The sequence below is a fragment of the Pseudocercospora fijiensis genome (assembly GCF_000340215.1).
Source record: "Pseudocercospora fijiensis CIRAD86 unplaced genomic scaffold MYCFIscaffold_7, whole genome shotgun sequence".
In the NCBI taxonomy this organism is placed as follows: Eukaryota; Fungi; Ascomycota; class Dothideomycetes; order Mycosphaerellales; family Mycosphaerellaceae; genus Pseudocercospora; species Pseudocercospora fijiensis.
Window position 1 is genome coordinate 1393668 of NW_006921538.1, and position 19069 is coordinate 1412736.

The 19069-nt window shown below is 50.9% G+C and overlaps 8 protein-coding genes across 8 annotated transcripts; 4 read left to right on the plus strand and 4 right to left on the minus strand.

Moving 5' to 3' along the window:
- The first annotated feature begins 1127 nt into the window (after positions 1 to 1127).
- On the plus strand, positions 1128 to 4173 carry MYCFIDRAFT_49775 (uncharacterized protein). Its single transcript, XM_007930640.1, has one exon. It carries the CDS (start codon positions 1154 to 1156, stop codon positions 3968 to 3970), a length of 2817 nt encoding a protein of 938 aa, XP_007928831.1. The 5' UTR covers positions 1128 to 1153; the 3' UTR covers positions 3971 to 4173.
- A 1519-nt stretch (positions 4174 to 5692) lies between these two features.
- Positions 5693 to 7082, plus strand: MYCFIDRAFT_177076 (uncharacterized protein; the record flags this gene model as incomplete). Its single annotated transcript, XM_007930958.1, is given in 9 exon segments — positions 5693 to 5712; positions 5736 to 5815; positions 5842 to 5871; positions 5901 to 6177; positions 6230 to 6285; positions 6318 to 6576; positions 6596 to 6794; positions 6844 to 6927; positions 6954 to 7082. 9 exon segments carry the CDS (start codon positions 5693 to 5695, stop codon positions 7080 to 7082), a joined length of 1134 nt encoding a protein of 377 aa, XP_007929149.1.
- Positions 7083 to 8116: 1034 nt separating this feature from the next.
- On the plus strand, positions 8117 to 9943 carry MYCFIDRAFT_141880 (uncharacterized protein; the record flags this gene model as incomplete). Its single annotated transcript, XM_007930959.1, has 2 exons — positions 8117 to 8434; positions 8492 to 9943. 2 exons carry the CDS (start codon positions 8117 to 8119, stop codon positions 9941 to 9943), a joined length of 1770 nt encoding a protein of 589 aa, XP_007929150.1.
- A 440-nt stretch (positions 9944 to 10383) lies between these two features.
- MYCFIDRAFT_77881 (uncharacterized protein) lies at positions 10384 to 10857 on the minus strand (the record flags this gene model as incomplete). The annotated part of the gene is made up of 1 exon (XM_007930719.1): positions 10384 to 10857. The coding sequence occupies one exon, from the start codon at positions 10855 to 10857 to the stop codon at positions 10384 to 10386; it is 474 nt and encodes a 157-aa protein (XP_007928910.1).
- A 388-nt stretch (positions 10858 to 11245) lies between these two features.
- On the minus strand, positions 11246 to 12544 carry MYCFIDRAFT_198424 (uncharacterized protein; the record flags this gene model as incomplete). The annotated part of the gene is made up of 1 exon (XM_007930960.1): positions 11246 to 12544. One exon carries the CDS (start codon positions 12542 to 12544, stop codon positions 11246 to 11248), a length of 1299 nt encoding a protein of 432 aa, XP_007929151.1.
- A 649-nt stretch (positions 12545 to 13193) lies between these two features.
- MYCFIDRAFT_31640 (uncharacterized protein) lies at positions 13194 to 14199 on the minus strand (the record flags this gene model as incomplete). The annotated part of the gene is made up of 2 exons (XM_007930597.1): positions 13194 to 13460; positions 13579 to 14199. 2 exons carry the CDS (start codon positions 14197 to 14199, stop codon positions 13194 to 13196), a joined length of 888 nt encoding a protein of 295 aa, XP_007928788.1.
- MYCFIDRAFT_189770 (uncharacterized protein) lies at positions 14198 to 15312 on the plus strand (the record flags this gene model as incomplete). Its single annotated transcript, XM_007930961.1, has 3 exons — positions 14198 to 14209; positions 14573 to 14591; positions 14648 to 15312. 3 exons carry the CDS (start codon positions 14198 to 14200, stop codon positions 15310 to 15312), a joined length of 696 nt encoding a protein of 231 aa, XP_007929152.1.
- A 1078-nt stretch (positions 15313 to 16390) lies between these two features.
- On the minus strand, positions 16391 to 16764 carry MYCFIDRAFT_177081 (uncharacterized protein; the record flags this gene model as incomplete). Its single annotated transcript, XM_007930962.1, has 4 exons — positions 16391 to 16604; positions 16631 to 16650; positions 16695 to 16730; positions 16759 to 16764. 4 exons carry the CDS (start codon positions 16762 to 16764, stop codon positions 16391 to 16393), a joined length of 276 nt encoding a protein of 91 aa, XP_007929153.1.
- Between the last annotated feature and the right edge of the window lie 2305 nt (positions 16765 to 19069).

The window sequence follows — 19069 nt, forward strand, 5'->3', positions numbered from 1 at the left end:
GCATTTCGTAACGGAAGCTGCGGTGAGGTTGGGTCATGCATCCGGACATTCACTCCACAGTCGAGACATGGTCCGTGCGTGTCGCTGCTCAACCTTGTGCTTGGAGATCAGAGACGGGCCGCACATGATTCTTCATCAGCGCCGGAGCTCTGCTACTCCTGATCTGTTCAGCGTGTGCCAGACTAGTCTCCTGTCCGACAAGAGTGTCTCAGTACTGTGCTCGCAAATCAGTTTAAAAAGAGTCGCGAGAACTTCTGGTCTCGACTGCTCTTCAGCAACAACACCCGATACCATGGACCTGCGTGATCGCCTCTTCAATCTTCCGCAGGAGCTTTTCGACAAGATCTATAATCTCACCTTCGCCGTTGACACCGCTACTACTGTTGTCGTACTACAGAAAAGCTGGAAGCCTCCGGTCCAGCTTCAGAGTAACCGCGCCACGCCACACGACTAGACTTCGCTTGCCGATACTATGGCTCGCCTGCAGGTTTCCGCCTTTCCACCGCCTGCAGCTCCGGCGTATCGAGCTTAGAGTCCATGCACCTATCTTCAAGCAGCTTCCGAGAGAGATAGAGCAGAAGGTGTGATCTAATCACAGGCGTGTTATTTCTGAATGGTATCGCCGCTGTGACATCCTTGTCCGCGAAGTCCGTTTCTCGGGGATCTGTTCGAGCCTGCGACGATGCCCGATTTCGTGGCGGACTGCAAGAAGTGGAACAATGGAAAGTTTATGGTTTTTCATGGTTCATTGGGGCCGTGGCCGAGATGCTGAGTTTCGGAAGGGTTCGCCGACATGAAGGTTCGCTGTGGACAGGGAAGTTGTCACATCAACAGAGCAGACGCGGTGGTGAGGCCGTAGTCTTGTATCATCGTGGTAGTCACATTATTGCCAAATAGCTTGCCTGCTTACTTCTATGCACGGCTGTCGTTGCCGTTACGCTTGCGTGGACACTGGACACCCTGAAACTAAAAAAGGACTCAATAGTGGATCCCGCGGAGAGCAGAAGCTTGCGCCTTGCAGATGACGATGCATCTCGCTTCTCAACCACAATCACATGCAAAGTCGCGCATTCCTGCCGTTCACCATGCGACAAGCTGTCATTGTTTACACATGTCGCAGGTCGAAGTGTAGTGTTGCGGCCGGCGCCTCAGGATGAACGGACTGAAGCCTCCAGAGCCAGCTCCCAAGGCATTCGACGATGAAGATGGAGTTGTGGTAAGCACAATAGAGGCCGAAAGCCTGCGAGAATTCTCAAGGACGCCTCGGCCGTATCGACAGCGAGGCGACACTATATCTCAGGAGCCAAAATATGCCGGATCTGACGGCACCACGGCGAGGGACAATTCAAACACCATTGGAACAGAGAATGCACAATCAGAGTGGCAAGAGTGGCAGCGAGATAGCGGACAGGTGTCCATATCTGGCAGCGAAAGTGGAACCGAAGCCGATGATGAGAGACCAAGCTTCGTAAAGGCACTGCCATCGAGCACTGTCCGGCCCAGGAAAGGTCTGAAGACTGGAGAGCAAGACGAAGATGCTTTGCTCACGCCGAGCCAGTTGGACGATCGCGAAAGAGAGCTTCGAGGCTACTTCTCTGAGCTAGCTAGCGAAAAGCCCACGAGTGATGCGCAAAAGGAGAAAGACGATCGCGAAAAGTTGCAAAGACGACGCTGGGCAGAGTTTGTGAGAAGAGTCTCGGAAGTCGTACTTATGGGTGTGATAATGGTTGCTGTGCTGAGCGGCAAGGGCGTCGGGAGAATGGCATGGATATGGCGGCGAGAGTTGCTGAGCCATGTGCTCACCATCATGGCACTCGTTCTGTCATATCCTGTCAAACTGTCGGTGGTGGACACGGCAGCAACACACACAAGCCTGTGGCAGCGCTTCCGAGTGCCAGCATCATTCGACCCAGCTACAGTCTTGTATCCGCCGCTCCTGCCTGTTCTGGTCGCTCTGTCAGTGGCTCCTTCCAATCCCGCTGTCATCCTGCCCAACATTATTCTTGGACTTGCCTCCTTGCCGCAAAGACTGTTTCCGCGCTCGAGCCGTTTCGGAGGCTACAATCCCGTGCACTGGATGCTGACTATCATACCACTCATTGTTTCAGAAAATACGGAATGGCCTGACAAGAAGAGTCCGCCGCTTCCTTACTCTCTCAAGACTCCAAATGGCCTTTCGCCAGAAACGCTGGTCTCGCTCTATCCGCTGCATCATGCGCTCATACAGCCGTTGTCGTACCTGACCTCTACCAGCCTGCTGATCTCAGAATTGCATCTTCTGTCGGCAGCACTGATCAACCTCCTTCTCCTCGTCTCGTCGCCGCAAGCGGTCATACTCAAGTCATGTCTATGGATAGGCGGTATTCCTCTATTCGTCTTGTGCAGGCCTGTCTTGCATTGGAACGTCACTTTGGCTAGGATACCAAAGTGGAAGCTCCGACGACCAGGTCACACAGCAGAGGAGCGCAAGTCATTGGTGGATGCCGTGTCAGATCTCATTCACTTACAGCGAGCCGCTGGGGCTTTCAGCGCCCACAAAAGTGATAGCGACGCAGACGAAGACATGCCAAGCAAGCCAATCAAGCGACAGACAAATGGTAGACCTACTCGAAATGCTTCTCAGCTGGTTATCCCTACGTTCAAGACCAATCTGTTCAAGACAGCGTCTAATGCGGAATTTTCTCAGCACACTTGTGCCTCGGAAAAGATCGATGTAGTCCCACGGCCACGGCCAAGACGAAATACCGTACCTGAACGAGGGTCACCTACGACCAACGACGCCAGCACAAGACAAGTCAGTGGAAGTCGCAGAAGAATCAAATCATCTAACCTGCTATGGTGCCTGCAGCTCACACCGGACCAAGCATGGAGGCGGAAATGGCTCTATGCTGGGATTGTGTATTTGTCTATCGTCTCAATCATCTTTGTGCTCGTCAGGTGGTATGTCTCGGCCAGAGCATTGTTCCACCTCGAGCCTGTTGGCTGGGCGGTTGGCTACCTCTTTGGACAGCTACCATGGCTACATTCGACAATCATTGACCTGAAACTGGACTTCTGGGTACCCTTGCCGGAACTACCTGACCTCAATATCGCCAAATTCTCGCTCGCCGTGCCAGTTTACCTCGACGACCTTCGAGCCACAACGATTGGGTCCGCCAATTTTCGGCTATTCCTCATCGCGTACTGGGTGCTGGTCCTCCTCCTAGGCCTGCTCACGGTCTTCTCGCTCACAGCATTCGTGGAAGTCGACACCCGCCGGAAAGTCTTCCATGGTGTTATGGTTGCCATGTTCGTACCAACAGCGTTCGTTGATCCTTGCTTCTGCGCTCTGGCCCTCGCACTAGTTTTGGCAATCTTCCTCATCCTCGAAGTCATCCGCGCAGGCCAAGTGCCACCCATCGGGAATGCAATCGGACGGTTCGTGGCACCCTATGTCGACGGCAGAGATCTTCGCGGTCCGGTCGTTGTCAGCCACATATTCCTCCTTATCGGCTGCGCAGTACCGCTATGGTTCAGCTTGGCTTCCATTCCACGAGCCGGCGATCTTCCGTGGCGGGAATGGGAGCTTGCGGACAACAAACGAGAAGTCGCTATGGTTTCCGGCGTCATTTGCGTTGGTATGGGTGATGCAGCAGCTTCTCTCATTGGCAGAAGATACGGTCGCAGAAAGTGGATCTGGGTTGGAGGAAAGTCGCTTGAAGGCTCTGCTGCTTTTGTCGTGGCCGTCACCATAGGTCTCATGGCTGCCCGGGCATGGCAGTTCTTTGGAGGCTGGAATGACGCGAACCAAACTTCTTATTTCGGGGAGGCGAACTGGACTCATTTCATTTTGGACTGGATGTGGGCTTTCATCAAAGCTGTCTTTTGCGCTTGCGGAGCGAGCTTCATGGAAGCCGTTTTGACAGGTGCCAATGACAATGTTGTTGTGCCCGTGGCGTTATGGTTGCTTGTCAAAGGTGTAAGACTCTGACGTGGGCGCGGAAAACGGAACATTGTGTTGTCTAGCGAGGAGTTTGGGGGAATTGTGACGATGCGTGGAGGACGTTTGTCTACCGATGACTATCTACTGTGTCCGTGACAGGACAGACTTCTCGATCAATCGACAGAATTTCTATTGCGTCAGATCATTGATCGAGAGCTCCACCACAGCCACGAGCGCGACGTTTCAAAAGCATCAAGCGTGATCATGTTCCTCTTCTTTTCTCCGATGGTAAGCTGACACAAGCAGCCCTTCCCATCTTGGCCTTTGACTTTCCCTGTCTCAAACGCCTGCAAGAAGCCGAAAACTCAATCGCTATATCCTTGTCTGGTATGGCTGATCTCGATCTTGCCAAAATGAGTTTCAAATCTCCATGGGCTCACAAAGTTCATTATGTTTTGGCGACGGACATCAAAGTTGCTATTGACGACACTGTTCATTTCCTGCGTTGATCTTTTCTCAATACTATAGGCGGTGCGTTTTGGAGGTCGAGATTGACGACATTATTCATGTTGGGTCCGAGTTGGAAGCTCTTCAGAGTCAGCAGGATGAGGTCACTGATTGTGAACGGCTGCGATGCTGCGATGGAGAAAATTGAAGTTGGCCAGAAAGGAAAGGCTGGTCGAGGTGCAAAGCTGCCACCCACCCACCTACGGCGCGCGCACGTACGCCGGTGAGAAGGCAAGTATTGCTGACGACGACAGCTGTCACAAAAAGGCATTCTGCGATGCTGTTGGGCAATATTCAATATCGAGTACTGCTAATAATAGTGTAGAGGGGCGAGAGGTGGCTGCGCGTCCTGCCATCGCTTTCCACCGCACCGCACCCCCTTCTCTTTCTTTTTCTCACCACCTGCACTGCACAGAAGACGCGGCGTGGCGAAATCCATGGCGAGCTGCGTGCAGCAGACAGGGATTTCCTGTTCCTGTTCCTGTTCCTGTTCCTGAGATGTCGCAGGCGATCACCGACCTCTCATCCACTTTTCGTCTCGTCACACTGGTCATCCCCCATCAGCCTGCTATTCTCAGCTTTCGTCCGTGCTGCGCGAAAGAAAAATGTCTGGAGGCCGGGTTTGTGAAACGCGGAGGCAGCTTGCGCGTCGCCATCTTTTTCTCGTTGACAAGCGTGCGAGGTGGCCGAGCAACAAACGGACTTCAAACGCTTTCGCCGCTGCACCGCGTCATCGGGACTGCTTCTCAACGTGACGCGACATTTATTATATTAGAAAGGTAGGGGGTGATTCTTTCCCTTTCGTCTACCTCACCCGACACCAACAAGGCTCACACCCTTCCTCAACGACTCCCATCACCACCAAGTCAACGGTCCTCCTCACATCAACAGTCGCAAAAATGCACTTCACCATCATCGCCGCCTCTCTCATGGCCGCTGTTGCCGTCTCTGCTCAGCGCACTTACACCAACACCACCACTCCTCTCATTCCTGCTGCCAACGGCACCTCCACCAATGGCACTGCCTCCCCGAGCGGCACTGTCAGCAGCTCCCCATCTGCTTCCTTCGAGGCTGCCAACGCTGGCAGCCGCGTTGGTGCTTCCGCTGCCATGGGTCTCGTCCTCGTCGGCGGGATCGCTCTCGTAGGTCGCACTTCATCTCTCATGAATCATCTCGAATCGCATCCTAACAGCTTTGCAGGCTCTCTAAGCTCCCACTACACCTGAAAGCATAGCGAGTCGGTTCTGTTTTTTGCATTGAAGCATGAAAAGGCGTTCAAGATTGTACTGCGAAGATACCAATTGAGTTATCATGGATGGAAGCTAGAATTACATGGGCGTCACGTCGAAACACAGCGGAAGCGCTCTGCTGGTGTGAAGAAGGGAAGTAATGGGGAACTCTTGTGTGAATAGAGGCATCGTACACGGGCGGAGGCCTTGATGGTCGGTAGCCACAGATGTGTGTATAACAGATAGAAGAATCTTGTGCTTGCCATTGCGGATGGCTTCTGCAGCATTGATGTACCTTCCTCGTAGAATCCGAGCATCGCGTCCACGGAGACTGATGCAAGACTCCTCCTGTACTGTAGTGAGACGTGAAGGCGTTGCGATTGGTGCGCTCTCATCGAGAAAACGAGATATGAGAAGTGTGGTAAATACTGACCTTGAACTCGCGAAGAGTGCCGTCTGTGCAGATGCCAGATTTTTGAGTTTGGGGGCTTGGCTTGGCGTCAAACCCGCATTGATACTGTAATGAACCTCTTCTTGCTTCATCGATTTCAATCCATCAATGATTGAAAAGATGGCATTCTGGCGTCATCGACAGCGCGGACATACCAATATCATTGCGGAAGCATCGTGCTCATAGAAACACAGCGCCACAATGTCAGCGAAAGCATTCCCTCAGACGCCTCCCCTAGAGACAGAATCATACAGCAACTTCCACGCGCGGAAAGCCACGGCAGAGGCGATTACGGGCTACAACTTCCGCGACGATGAGTACTTGAAGGCTGCGCTGCGTCCTGGTAACGCTCCTCTTCATGGCGAGCCCATCTACAGATGCCAGAGCCAACTTGCTATCATCGGCGATTCGCTGCTCAGGCTGGCATACTTCACACACAATTTTCCAGATACTACAGAAGGTAAAGCGTGATATTGATTGCATAAGCGCCGGCAATTATCATGCTCACGCCTGGATAGGAAGTCTGAATGGTCCTTTTGACTCCATATCCTCAAATTCTGCCCTAGCCTTTACTGCCTGGAACAACGGGCTTGCGAAAGCCATGGATACCACCATTCCCCAAGCCGGACGTGCGAAGTATGGAGAGCCAAACATCAAGGCCTCGAAGATAGCAGTTGCAACCATGGTCGAGGTAGGACAATTTTGTTGTTTCATACAGAACTTGTGCAGCGAAGTTGATCACTGACCTGTCTTCCTTCCAGGCTGTATTTGGAGCAGTGTTCCTTGACTCAGACCAGGACCTAGGCGTGACAAAACAGGTGATCGAAAACGTCCTCGCTCGTAGCGAACAGGAGTAAGGCGTCCAGACGGTAACAGAAGCGGTCTGCTGATTCTCACGATAGACTGGTCTCGGGCAAAGTTCTTGACCGCGCCGAGGTTGCAAAGCGAACAGCTCATGGAAGGGCAGCCTTAACAGCTGCAGCGTAAGTAAAAACACGGCCTCGGTGGCATCCGCTAGCATTCGGGTCCAGGATACCAGGATGCTCGTGTTTCGTATTGTCGTGATTTCACGCTGACCTGAACTAGGCGAAACATGAAATAACGAACGGACGACTAGGCTACCGAAGAGCATGGCAAGTGCTCTCGCGGTTATGCGGACTCTACCGCCAACGGAAACGCATCAGGACTTTGCTCGTGCTATATCTGTCATCATGGCCAGGCAGTTCTCCGAGGACGAGCTCCATGGAACGGAGGTCCTACGCTCTCTAGACAGGAACCGTGTTTTCCTTCTTATCCATAATGGCCACATTTTCCGACGGACTGACAAAACTGGAATCTGAAGCGCCCTCCCTTGTCGCAGCGAAAGCTTTGTCGCTCCGAGTCGTGCCAGCTGACACTGAAGTCTGGGACTAGGATTGCTCGCCTTTTTTGCCAAATGGTACCAGGAAGTATGCACGATTCGTACCAGGCCGTATTCCAAGGCATTTGATACGAGAAAGAGCCTGGTACGGTGTGAATTGTCTCTGCTGTGACAGACCTTTTTTGGTCTTCTTATATTGCGGCTGCGCTGGATTCGGCAATTGCGGTTCCTCCAGAAAGCTTGCAACACGATGCCGTGTTTATTACATAACACTGAACCCTACCACTTATCCCCGCATCTGGGTTTATACATCCCGTCACCTGTAGTACAACCGAGGGATCTATCTGGCAAGTGTTTATTCTTCAACTGTCTCACTTTACTCTTGGAAGCTCTGTGCGAGCTCGTATACTGCGATTGGTGCTTTTCGAAACTCATAGATCATATCGCGAGCATTGCTTACCATTTCGACATGGCTGGTAGGTGCTGTCGATTGAGACCGCTTCTTGCAGAGCTGACAGCCAAAAGCTATTGCGGCTACGATTGCAGGGGCTGCGGCCGCGGCTGCGTATCTCGATGCGAAATACCATATTCGATCGGATATCAGTAAGGGTGGATTGGACAATGCTACCGAAGCCGCTGCCAAGTTCATGCAAGAAAGAGCTGAGAAGGACCAGCTGCTGCTCTACCACGACATTGAGAATTGGGCAAAGAAGGATATACCGAATCATACGTTTCTAGAATATCAAGGACGAACATGGACATACAAGCAGTTCTACCAGGACCTGCAAAGAGTTGGCAATTGGTTAATGAACGATTTGGGTATACAACGTGACGAGATGGTTGCACTCAACGGTCCAAATAGCGCGGAATACCTGCTGTTGTGGTTTGCCTTAGAAGGTCTCGGAGCATGTCAGAGCTTTATTAATCACAATTTGACTGGTAATGCTTTGTCACATTGTATCAAGGTACGAGAGCATCCTGATCTGCCATAGAGTACGACGCTGACATGATTACTTTATTAGCTCTGCGAATGCCGATACGTACTCGCCGACCGAGAAACCGCAGAACGTATCGAACCATGCAGAGAAGATCTCACCAACGCTGGCGTCAAGATCGTCTACTACGATGAACTCTCAATCTCACAGGATTGTCGAGACTCAACACCTCTCCCACGATCACGAACTTCTGGTATCAGTCCTCAGGACATTCGAAGTCTAATCTACACTTCTGGCACAACCGGTCTCCCAAAAGGCGTGATGATGATGACAGGAAGAGGCATCAACACAGCAAAGAACGTATCCGCATACTTGAAGATCAAACCCGGCGACAAATTCTACACCTGCCTACCACTCTACCACGGAGCAGCACAAGGCCTCTGCACGACACCCGTAGTCTACTCCGGAGCAGCAATGCGCTTAGGCAAAAAATTCTCCCATCAAACCTTCTGGCCAGAAGTCTCCCAAAGCGGAGCAACACACCTCCAATACGTCGGCGAACTCTGTCGCTACCTCCTCAACGCCCCCATCCACCCGCTCGAACGAAAACACAAACTACGCATGGCCTGGGGCAACGGCATGCGTCCCGACGTTTGGGAAAATTTCCGCACACGCTTCAACATCCCCATCATCAACGAACTCTACGCCGCAACCGACGGTCTAGGCGCCACTTTCAATTGGAACTGCGGAGACTTCGGCCGCAACGCCATCGGCATCAGGGGCGCGTTATGGAATTGGAAAATGAGCCACAAAGAAGTCCGAGCTCGCATCGACCCGGACACAGAAGAACTAATCCGAGATGCCAAAACCGGGTTCGTCGTGCGCTGTCGAACAAACGAACCCGGTGAAGTTCTACATAAAGTCGACCCGACACCCGAAGCTATGGAAGCGAGTTTCAAAGGCTACTACAAAAATCCTTCTGCGAGTCAGAAGCGATGGTTACGCGATGTTTTCGAGCCCGGAGATTTATGGTTTCGGAGTGGAGATGTTCAACGACAGGATGGCGACGGGCGGGTTTTTTTCGTGGATCGTCTCGGTGATACTTTTCGTTGGAAATCTGAAAATGTTTCGACGAATGAGGTCGCAGATGTCCTGGGACAGTTTGAACAGATTGCTGAGGCTAATGTTTATGGTGTTGCGGTTCCCAATGCGGATGGAAGGTGTGGGTGTGCGACGGTGGTTTTGAGAGAGGGGTTGACGCCGGAACGGTTGGATTGTCGCGCTTTGGGGAAGTTTGTGTTGGAGAGGTTGCCGAGGTATGCGGTTCCGTATTTTTTGAGGGTTGCGCCGCAGTTGAGTTATACGGGGACTTTTAAGATTCAGAAGGGGCAGGCGAAGAGGGAAGGGGTGGATTTGGATTTGATTGAGAAGAGTGGGAGTAAAGATAGGTTGTTTTGGTTGCCGCCTGGTAGTGGTGAGTATAGGGAGTATGGGAGGGGAGATTGGGAGGATCTTAAGAGTGGGAAGGTTAAGTTATGATGAGTGATGAAGTGTATGAATTTATGAGGATCTGAGACTTGAGGTTCTGGTGTTTTCTGGTGATGCCTGTGCTGTGCCTTCGCCTTCTTCCCGTGAGCTCTTGGTTCATACTGGCTTTCTTTTTCTACCAAGACTACTAAGCATATGATGGCTCTTTTTCCGCTGTGGGTGGATCTCTCGTACACCGTGTCCTTCTGCCTGGGTCGAAATATTACCACCTCCACCCTCCTGCTGCTTGTTCGCAAAGGCTTCTCCGTCTGCGCGCCGTAGCTATCGTGAGACCTTGCCACGTGCAGGATCTTGCTGGCACAATGAAGTTGCAATTCTCTCGCGCTGGTGCAGAGAAATCTGGAGCGAATCAGTACTCAACTCCAACGGTGAAGCTAGCCAACGGTCGAGTCGACTCACCTCAACCAGCCCTTTTGTCAGGCCGCTCGACCTCACTGCCGCGCTACCGGACCCTTAGCAGACATGTACATCTCCTCGCCCGTGGCCGTGTCTACAAATCCAATCTGGAGAACCGATCGAGACTTCAGGTGAACATCCCGGTTTCGAATGCCCACACTGTTGACGATCTGGAGGTACATCTTCACGTCTCTTGACTGCATGGTGTAGTGTCGAAAAGTGGCCAAATCGATCCGACTAATGCGTCTCTGGTGGTTCGCGGGCAGATTAGACAGCCATTGAAAGACTTTTCTGTCGCGCATGTCTTTGCTGCGAAAACCAGCTTGTGAGCCGTAGTAGCGTTTCGCGAAGTCTTCCCGAGTGGCGCGACTGATCTGGAGCTGGACCGGAGGCTTGTAGGACTCATCGACAGCGATGGTCGCAGCTGGGTTGACGGCGAACGTCATGTCGTAGATCTTGTCAAAGAGCTCTTGTGGCAGGGTGTGGAGGAGGTCGTGAAGCTCTGCCATGGTGTTCGATGTGGGCAGTCGGACGCGGAAGGAGGAGGAGGTGTTTGACGAGAAGAGATCATTACATGCAACAAAGAAGGTGTTGTTGATTGATGCGAAGGTGTGACCAAATGCAAGAAGGCGACTTTGTTGTTATCGCAAGTGAGTGGCTGTTGAAGTCTGCGTGAGTCACATGCTTAACTTGACCAAGGTCGACATCACCGGTCATCATCAAACGAGGAAAGTTGTTGCGAATTAGATGAAAAGGCTTGAGAAGATAGGCTGATGTTACAAGTTCGAGTACCTACACAAGTTCCATACCATTCCTCCCATGGCGCTGAGCCAGTACACTCTGCAATCAGCCCACAAAGCAAGCTCCTGTAGCCCTAATCCAGTTCATCTCACATAGTCATTCGAAATCGTTCGCTGCCATCTCTTCGATCCGTCTTCGACACTTCGGACATGTATTCTGGTCCTTGAGCCAACATCCCAGGCAATCTTCATGGCCAAGATGTCTGCACGAAAGCCGAACAATCCTGACACCTTCGGCACAATCTCTCAGTTGTTCGAAACAGATTGGACATTCCTCGTCAAATGCATCGTCATCTCGATCAAATTGCGTCAGCAAAAGCTTCGGCAGGGACAGCCAGATGGCAAGCGAGACTGGACGCCGAGCTATAGCGGGATTTGGGTTGAACTCGACGCTGTTCGGGAAGTTGTCGGTGGAAGAAAGATCATCGGAAACTGAGGCTGGATCGAGAGATAGGCTGGAGATTTGAGATAGTAAAGTGTTGCCAGCAGAAGAGTCTGAGCCTGTGCGTGAGCTAGAGCCGGTGGCCGATTGATCTCGAGAAGCACCGGCGCCAGTTGGAGGACCGAGAGCTCTGAAGTCATTGCCAAGAGTCACCAGAGTCGCAGGAGGTCCTTCAAACGCTGCTCGAGCGGCTAACGAGTCGCGGGGCGGATAAGGCGTGATGACTGCGTGTGCAGATCGGAGGAAAATGTCCTGTGAGATGGGTCGGTACCCGAGTTCTGCTCGTAGACGGCTTAGGCTGTAGAAAATTGCTTGCAACTGCGATCGTGCCGGCAAGAGCCCGAGCAGGCACGAGCCAAATGCGCGTTCCTGTTGGAGAACCACCCTATAGGTATGGCAGTCGGGGCAAAGCATGAGACGTGAACCAGACCCCCTTAAGTCTTGCAGGTGCGAGACAGTAGCTAAGCTGATGTCCTCGGCGAAGTCGGGGTACCGAGCATAGACGCTGGCTCTTGACGAGAAACCTTCCTCGCAATCGCTGTTCAAGCAACTAGAGTGACCTTGCCAGAGTATCTGTCGGATCGCATTGTCACTAGGCTCGTGGAACACCACGTTGTACTCGTGCAAGTAATTGGCAAGTCCAAAGCCAACGCCTGAAGCTGCGGCTACTGCAGCCCGAGTAATTCTCAGTTGCTGGTGGAGTCTGTGCGAATATTCTTCAATGGTCTCGTAGTCTACAGGCCTTGTGACCATGTCGGTAATGTCTTTGACGTTGACGGTCCTCGATGTCTCGCCGGTTTGAGGCTCAAAGGTCGTCTGAACCATGAGCAACCGAGGGGAGGGCACTCGAAGTCGGTCATTGTAGTGATCCAGCTGTTCATTGTATGGCGACGGGCGAACGAGTATCAGATCTCCTCTTTGTGCTCTGTCGACGATGTCGCGAGGATAAGACATTTCGAAGCTGAACTTTTGACTGTTGTCGTGGCATGTCTATAGCTTGTTGTTCTCCATGATGTATATAGAGTTCGCATGACGTATTCCATAACGAAAATGCTTGCCATTGAAATGCCTTCCATCAGGTGGGCAGCTTTGAGCGCATCACGCTGCAACAGCTCAACATATACTATACCTCAAAGTATCGGCCCTCCAGCATGGACCAATCGTTGGACAGTATTTGCTATGTCGACAGAGCTTCTGCGTTGAGAATGGAACGTGCCAGCCCGGAATAGCACCTTTTCAGTCATTTATCCAGTTCGTTGGGCCTCACGTCGTCCGAGGGTTGAGTAGACATCTGCTCAAGTGCTCAAGCTTTCCGTATTTACATCTGGGCAAGTGCACAAATTGGTTTCGCGCATGGAGTAAAGCTCTCTGACTATGGACAGTCTCACCTGGTTATCGAGGGATCGCATCCTTTACTTCTACCAGCTGGTGGCGAATTTGATACGGCACAACTGGCTTTCGACGCTCTTTCATGCAGACCTATGGCTTCGTCTTCGGGTGGCGGCTCCCAAGGCTTTTCAATGTCTTCGTTTGATGAGCTTGAAATCGCTTGCTCCGACTGTGCAAGCTTTGACGAGTCCTGCGCTTGCGAAGCATCGTCCTCCTAGGATTTGGCAACATAGCGCTCCAGAAACTCGTCAATATGCATGAAATATCCAGGCTCGGCAACTGTGTTGTTGTGGTCCCCATGCGGTAGCTCCTTCCACATGACTTTAGGTGACCGACAAAGCTTTAGAAGCTCCTTCATGTGAGAGGGCGGCACAATTTCATCCCGAAGACCACTGAGGAACAGAATTGGTACATCAGTGATCTCTGGTATCAGGTTCTCACTTCGCCAGTATTCATGACACAGTGGTGTGAGGTATTTGGCCTGGGAAGAGAGTTAGCGATTGTGAGCTGGGAAGGCCGAAGGAAGTGCTGTTGCTATAGCGCAGTTGCTTTTTGCGCCGAGTGGTGATGGCAAAGCTCGCACTAAGTGATCTGCTTACCGGCGGTACTGCTTTGGGGATCATCTTTGCGATGCTGAGGAAGGTGTTCTCCAGCATAAGGCCCTTAATGTCACCCGTGCCCTTATTCTTCTTCACCAGGTCAATGGCAACGGCACCGCCAAGACTCTGGCCATAAACCACGATTTTGTTGCTTTTCAGGTCTGCACGATTCCGGATGAAATCCAGAGCAGTCTGCGCATCGATTGCAAGTCCTTGTTCGTTCGGATTGCCGGTGGAGAGGCCGTAACCACGATATTCCATCATCAGAGTCGTGCATTGCAGATCGTGAGCAAGGACCTTGGCAATGGGAAGTCGGTGCCCGACATTTCCTGCGTTCCCGTGGAAGCTGATAATGGTGATCGGTCTTGCTTGGGGCTTGTTTGGAGGCTTCACCAGAAACGCATGCAAGGTTTCTCCATCAGGCGTTGGTATTGAGAGTTCCTCGAATTCTTCTATTCCAAACTGACCAGGCTTTGGGACTTCTGTTCGTGCACCAGGCGGGAGATTGCGAGGGTATATGATCTCGTTCTGGAAGTAATAGAGGGCACCACTGCCCAGGGCAACGAGCGCCGAACTCGCATAGAAAGGGAGCCGCAACCAGGGCCAGATGGAGGCAGCCATGGTGCCGGTCGTGCGTGGAAAAGCGAGCTCAGGTAAAAGATCGCGATGCTCAGATCAAGCCTCCTAGTCAAAGGCGATCATTATAAGGAGCTTGTGGGTAGTGGTGTGTGGTGGGAAAGATGGCCCAATACCTTACCTACTCCAGGGTTGAGCTTGGGCCACAATTCGCAGCGGGATCGGGACGGGATCGACCTAGAGCTTGACGCGCGATCGTGTGGCAGCCTCCATCTAACAAACACCTCGCCTTGCTCCATCACCTCCATCGCCGCAGCTCACCAAAGCTCCTCCACACAAACGACCGTAGCATATCCTGCGCCATACTATACACTGAACATTGAGACTGTCCAAGAACCCCGCCATCATGATCAACCAGACGGGCATGCTCGGTGAAGGTGAGCTGAACACTATAGGTAGCGCTCCAACAATATCAGGCTAAGACATTGGATAGATGGCATCCACATCGACATGAATCACCTCAAGTCTGGCGAAGTGAACCTCGGAACCTCCATCATGGCCATCAACTTCAAGGACGGTGTCATCCTCGGCGCAGACAGCAGAACCACGACCGGCGCATACATCGCCAACAGAGTTACGGACAAGCTCACACAAGTCCACGATACGATATGGTGCTGTCGGTCGGGATCAGCAGCAGACACGCAAGCGGTTGCAGATATCGTGCAATACCACTTGGGCATGTACGGCATAACGAACGACGAAGCACCGACCACACAGACCGCCGCGGCCATATTTCAAGAGCTGTGCTACGAGAACAAGGATGCACTCAGCGCGGGCATCATCATCGCTGGCTGGGATCACAGGCACGGCGGACAGGTCTACTCCATCCCACTGGGTGGTTCTCTACACAAGCAGGCATACGCTATCGGTGGATCTGGATCGACATACATTTACGGTTACTGCGATGCACACTGGCGAGAAGGCATGACTGAAGAAGAGGGCATCAAGTTCGTGAAGGGCGCATTACAGGAGGCCATCAAGTGGGATGGAAGCTCTGGAGGTGTCATTCGCATGGTGGTGTTGACTGCGAAGGGAGCCATCCGACATCTGTACCTCCCTGACCGCAACTACGAGGGTCCAGGCACGGAGAAGCCATAAATGAGACGAAACGACATGACATGCATATATCAAAGGCGCTACCACCGGCTCCACCACATGGCTCGGAGCAAGGTACTGTAGAGTATATTGTACCAATAGAGAGGCCAGCACGTTGAGTCAAGCGCCGTACGACCTGCTTCAGCGCCATGAACAAAGCTCTATATCATGAAGATGGCGTGGCCGAGCTTAACGCTTCACAATCCGGCAGGGAGTCAAGCACCATCAAGCATTGAAATGTGTCTCGCAGGTAAATAGAGTAGCAGCAGAGTTTGAGGCGCATTTGGTAAAACGCGTCACAAATCAGAGGGATCACTGTCTCGACCAGCCACTCCTATACGCCACGATACTACTTAGAGGCGTGGTAGAAGGAAGAGTAATAGATAGGTAAAGGCGGCTCTTCGGCAGCCGTAAACACAGACTACCATTCCGATATCCACCGAGACTGGCAGCTGACGAGTCTGGAAAGGAGCTTTGTCGGGTCAGCTCCTTACAACGAACAGTTGGATGTGAGGGAAACCCCCGACGTTGGCGGAAAAGGTCAAGTGTGATCATGTCGCACGCGGTCCAGATAGCGTGCATAGTGCATACATATGATATTACGAGTGCAGGGCAAGATTTAGGTAGTTGAACGGCTGCAGTTGAACCTAATAATGTCGCCGGGTCGCCCAGAGATTTGACTGTCGCCAAGCTGGACAGAGTTGAGAGTCTATTCTGCGAGCCTTGTCTGGCTTTGGCTTTGCCAGGCGTTGCATGCTGTTAGCTGTTACCTTTCGGTGTGTCTTGCGCCCCCCGTTGAGAGCTCTTCGTCACCGCTTTGGCCTCAGACATCAACACCACTACCACCACTCCCGTATCCCATGGGATATTTGGATGTTGCTGGCTTGAGAGACCACGAGATAGTAGCGAGAGTGGTGATGTCTGAAATGAGATCGGTCAAGGAATGTATAGCATCAGCTGTCAAGCTGTAGTATACAGTCAGCTCGAGTCTTAGAATACTCCGAGTGCTATAGTGCTCTGCTCGAAGTCGCAGCATACGGACACTTGTCACTTTGATATAGTGCAGGGTAGTTGTTGAGACTTACGCCTTAGAATTGAAAACGTATCCACCAGCACCTTTAGCAATAGCCATTCCAAGATTGATATAAAGCCCCACGCGAGTGATTCGTACGCCCGGGTTATTCTTGTTTATGCTCGTAAGATAGGCATTGTCAGCATAATGGTGGTGATGTCCATGTCTATGCGAATGCCCCGCGTGCGTCCTCTTCTGCGTGGTCTGGGTAGACATAATGGTTCTAGGCAAAGTTGCAGTTACGGCCACAGGTTGGCGAGAGTGGTGGACTATATGCTGTCTCCACGCAGACCCTTGCTTACCAAGATGCCACATCCCTAGGCAGGTGTGTATTGTATCCATCCATCCACTTGTAGGCAGGTAGGCAGGAGCAAAACAAACATGTGGATCCCGCAGTATTCTATTCCAGGATTAGCGTTATCTCGGTATGTAATAATAGTTGCGGTAGCACCTTGTGTTAGCAAGGGTCTGCTGCCGAAAGTACTTAGTATAATAATCCTGCACTACGAGGTTGCAATCTCAACAACTACTACGAAATATATAAATATTATCGGTGCATGTTATAGCGTAGGCATTTGCGAGCTTGTATATATAAAAATCAGGTACATGCGACGTGTAGTTGTTAAGTTATTGTCAATCTGCTAAAGCTACTTCGCTTAGCTAGGTGCAGCTAGGTACGCAGCTAGCCGCCCGCCCTACTAACATAGATCTCATTTTTTAAATATATCTATATATTATATCGAGCTTGTAGAGCAAGACATAGCGATTCATTTGCCGCGTACGCGACGTTCTAAATGCGTTGCGTCGTTAAGATATAGCCTATCGAGGGAATAGCCTATCCTATATACTAAGACTTCACCAATTTAGCAATCTTTATAAGACAATATAGTATGTAAAAGACACGCGTTATAAGCACGCGTATATCCGTGCGTTACCCGCATAGCAAACACTCTTGCTTACGCTTCTATTTCCGACTCTTACTTGCGCTTTAACACTTCCGTACGCTTTAATACTTCTAAAACAGCCTCGACTATACCCGCGATATCGAACAAGGATATAAGTAACGTTACTCGCGCCTTCGGCAATCTAACTAGCGACGATGCTAAACCGTTCTTAGACCCGCTATTAGATATCGCGGCTTAGATACAGGATAAGGAGATATATAATAAGCTAGAAGATACAGATGTCGATAATCTAGAAGACGAGATAGACGTAGAAGGGGATAATAGTAGCTCTAACGACTCGGACTTAGACTTAGACTTAGACTTAGAAGCAGGCCTTAACGACGAGGGCAGCGTTGAGATTAGCGACTCGGAAGATAAGGTAGATAACTAGTAAGACTACTATACTAGATCTAATAGCGACTTCGAGCTAGGCGAAGGCGATAGATACGATAATAACGATAATAAGCTTGCCCCTACTCGCGTGCTAGCAACCCGACAAGGCGCCGCCGCCGCTGCTACTATACTAGGTCCTACTATCGCCGATAATCGCTTACGCGCACTACGACGCACTAAGGAAGAGAAGTACACCGACATCCTTACGGAGATGCGCCGTGCCCGTATGCTACCCGTTGAGTTCGTCGGTCTCTAGGTTAGTAATTATAGTACGGCGATACATAAGCGTCGTATAAAGGAGTTAATCGAAGGGCCTTTGTTATAGGAGAGATTCAGTAGTAGCCGTATCTTTCGCTCCGAGCTAAAACACCTTATCGGACATCTATTTATAGGCTAGTACGATCTAGCAAAGAGTATAGAGCCTATCGATATTAAGGCTGTCTTCTAGGATATCAAATCGATAGCACTAACCTAGACATATCTCCTTAAGAAGGACCTGTTATTGAACTAGAAGTACAATATTACAAGCGCGCACTCTCGACTAGAAGACAAGACTAAGCGTATACAAAAGCGGTTTACGATTATTACTATAATCGCAGTACGTTCTATCGCCTTAAAGAAAGCCAACTACTTCGGCAACGCCTTTGGTATATACCTAGCGACTAGCGGTATTAGCATGCCGTTATTAACGTCCTTAATAATATAGGCCTCTATGTATCGCTAAAGGTTATCCGGGGCTTAATTAAGCAGAATGCGAAAGAGCAGGTTAGGGCGGCCTAGGAGATAGCTAAGGACCCGCAATCTACGCAGACGTACGACAATATCGTTAAGAAGATAATGTATATAGGGCTTTAGACTATCGGAGACAAGTTAGCTATATTGAATATAACTAGCTCCTATATCGCTATTAATAAGCGCTTGCCGAAGACTAGTCTAAAGAAGGATATGCTATACTAGGATATAGAACTCGAGCCGATAGACCTAATTAAGAAGATGCTAAAGGACAAGTACTAGAAGGCGATATCGCTATATCTTATCGATAAAGCGATTAGCCTTGCTATCGGAGAGGACTTAAAGGATGTCTTTAAGGGCTTCAAGTTTAACGATAGGACTTCTAGAGTTAGGGCCTATGCTACCTAGCGGTTCGCATAGCTATATATCGACGAGATTAAGGTTAATAAGCCTGCTAATATCCTTCCGCTTAAAATCTCGATATATAACGAGGTCTCTATTGCCGGCACTATAGAAGTATAGAAGGACATCTTTATTAACAACCTTAACCTAGACGAAGACAAGGACTTCGAAGAGCGACTCTTCCTAGTCGTTAGTAATTAGATAACAAATGCCCGTA

What these genes read in the sequence shown, in the direction of transcription:
- MYCFIDRAFT_49775 (XM_007930640.1), top strand. Translation starts at nt 1,154, where the DNA reads ATGAACGGACTGAAGCCTCCAGAGCCAGCTCCCAAGGCATTCGACGAT.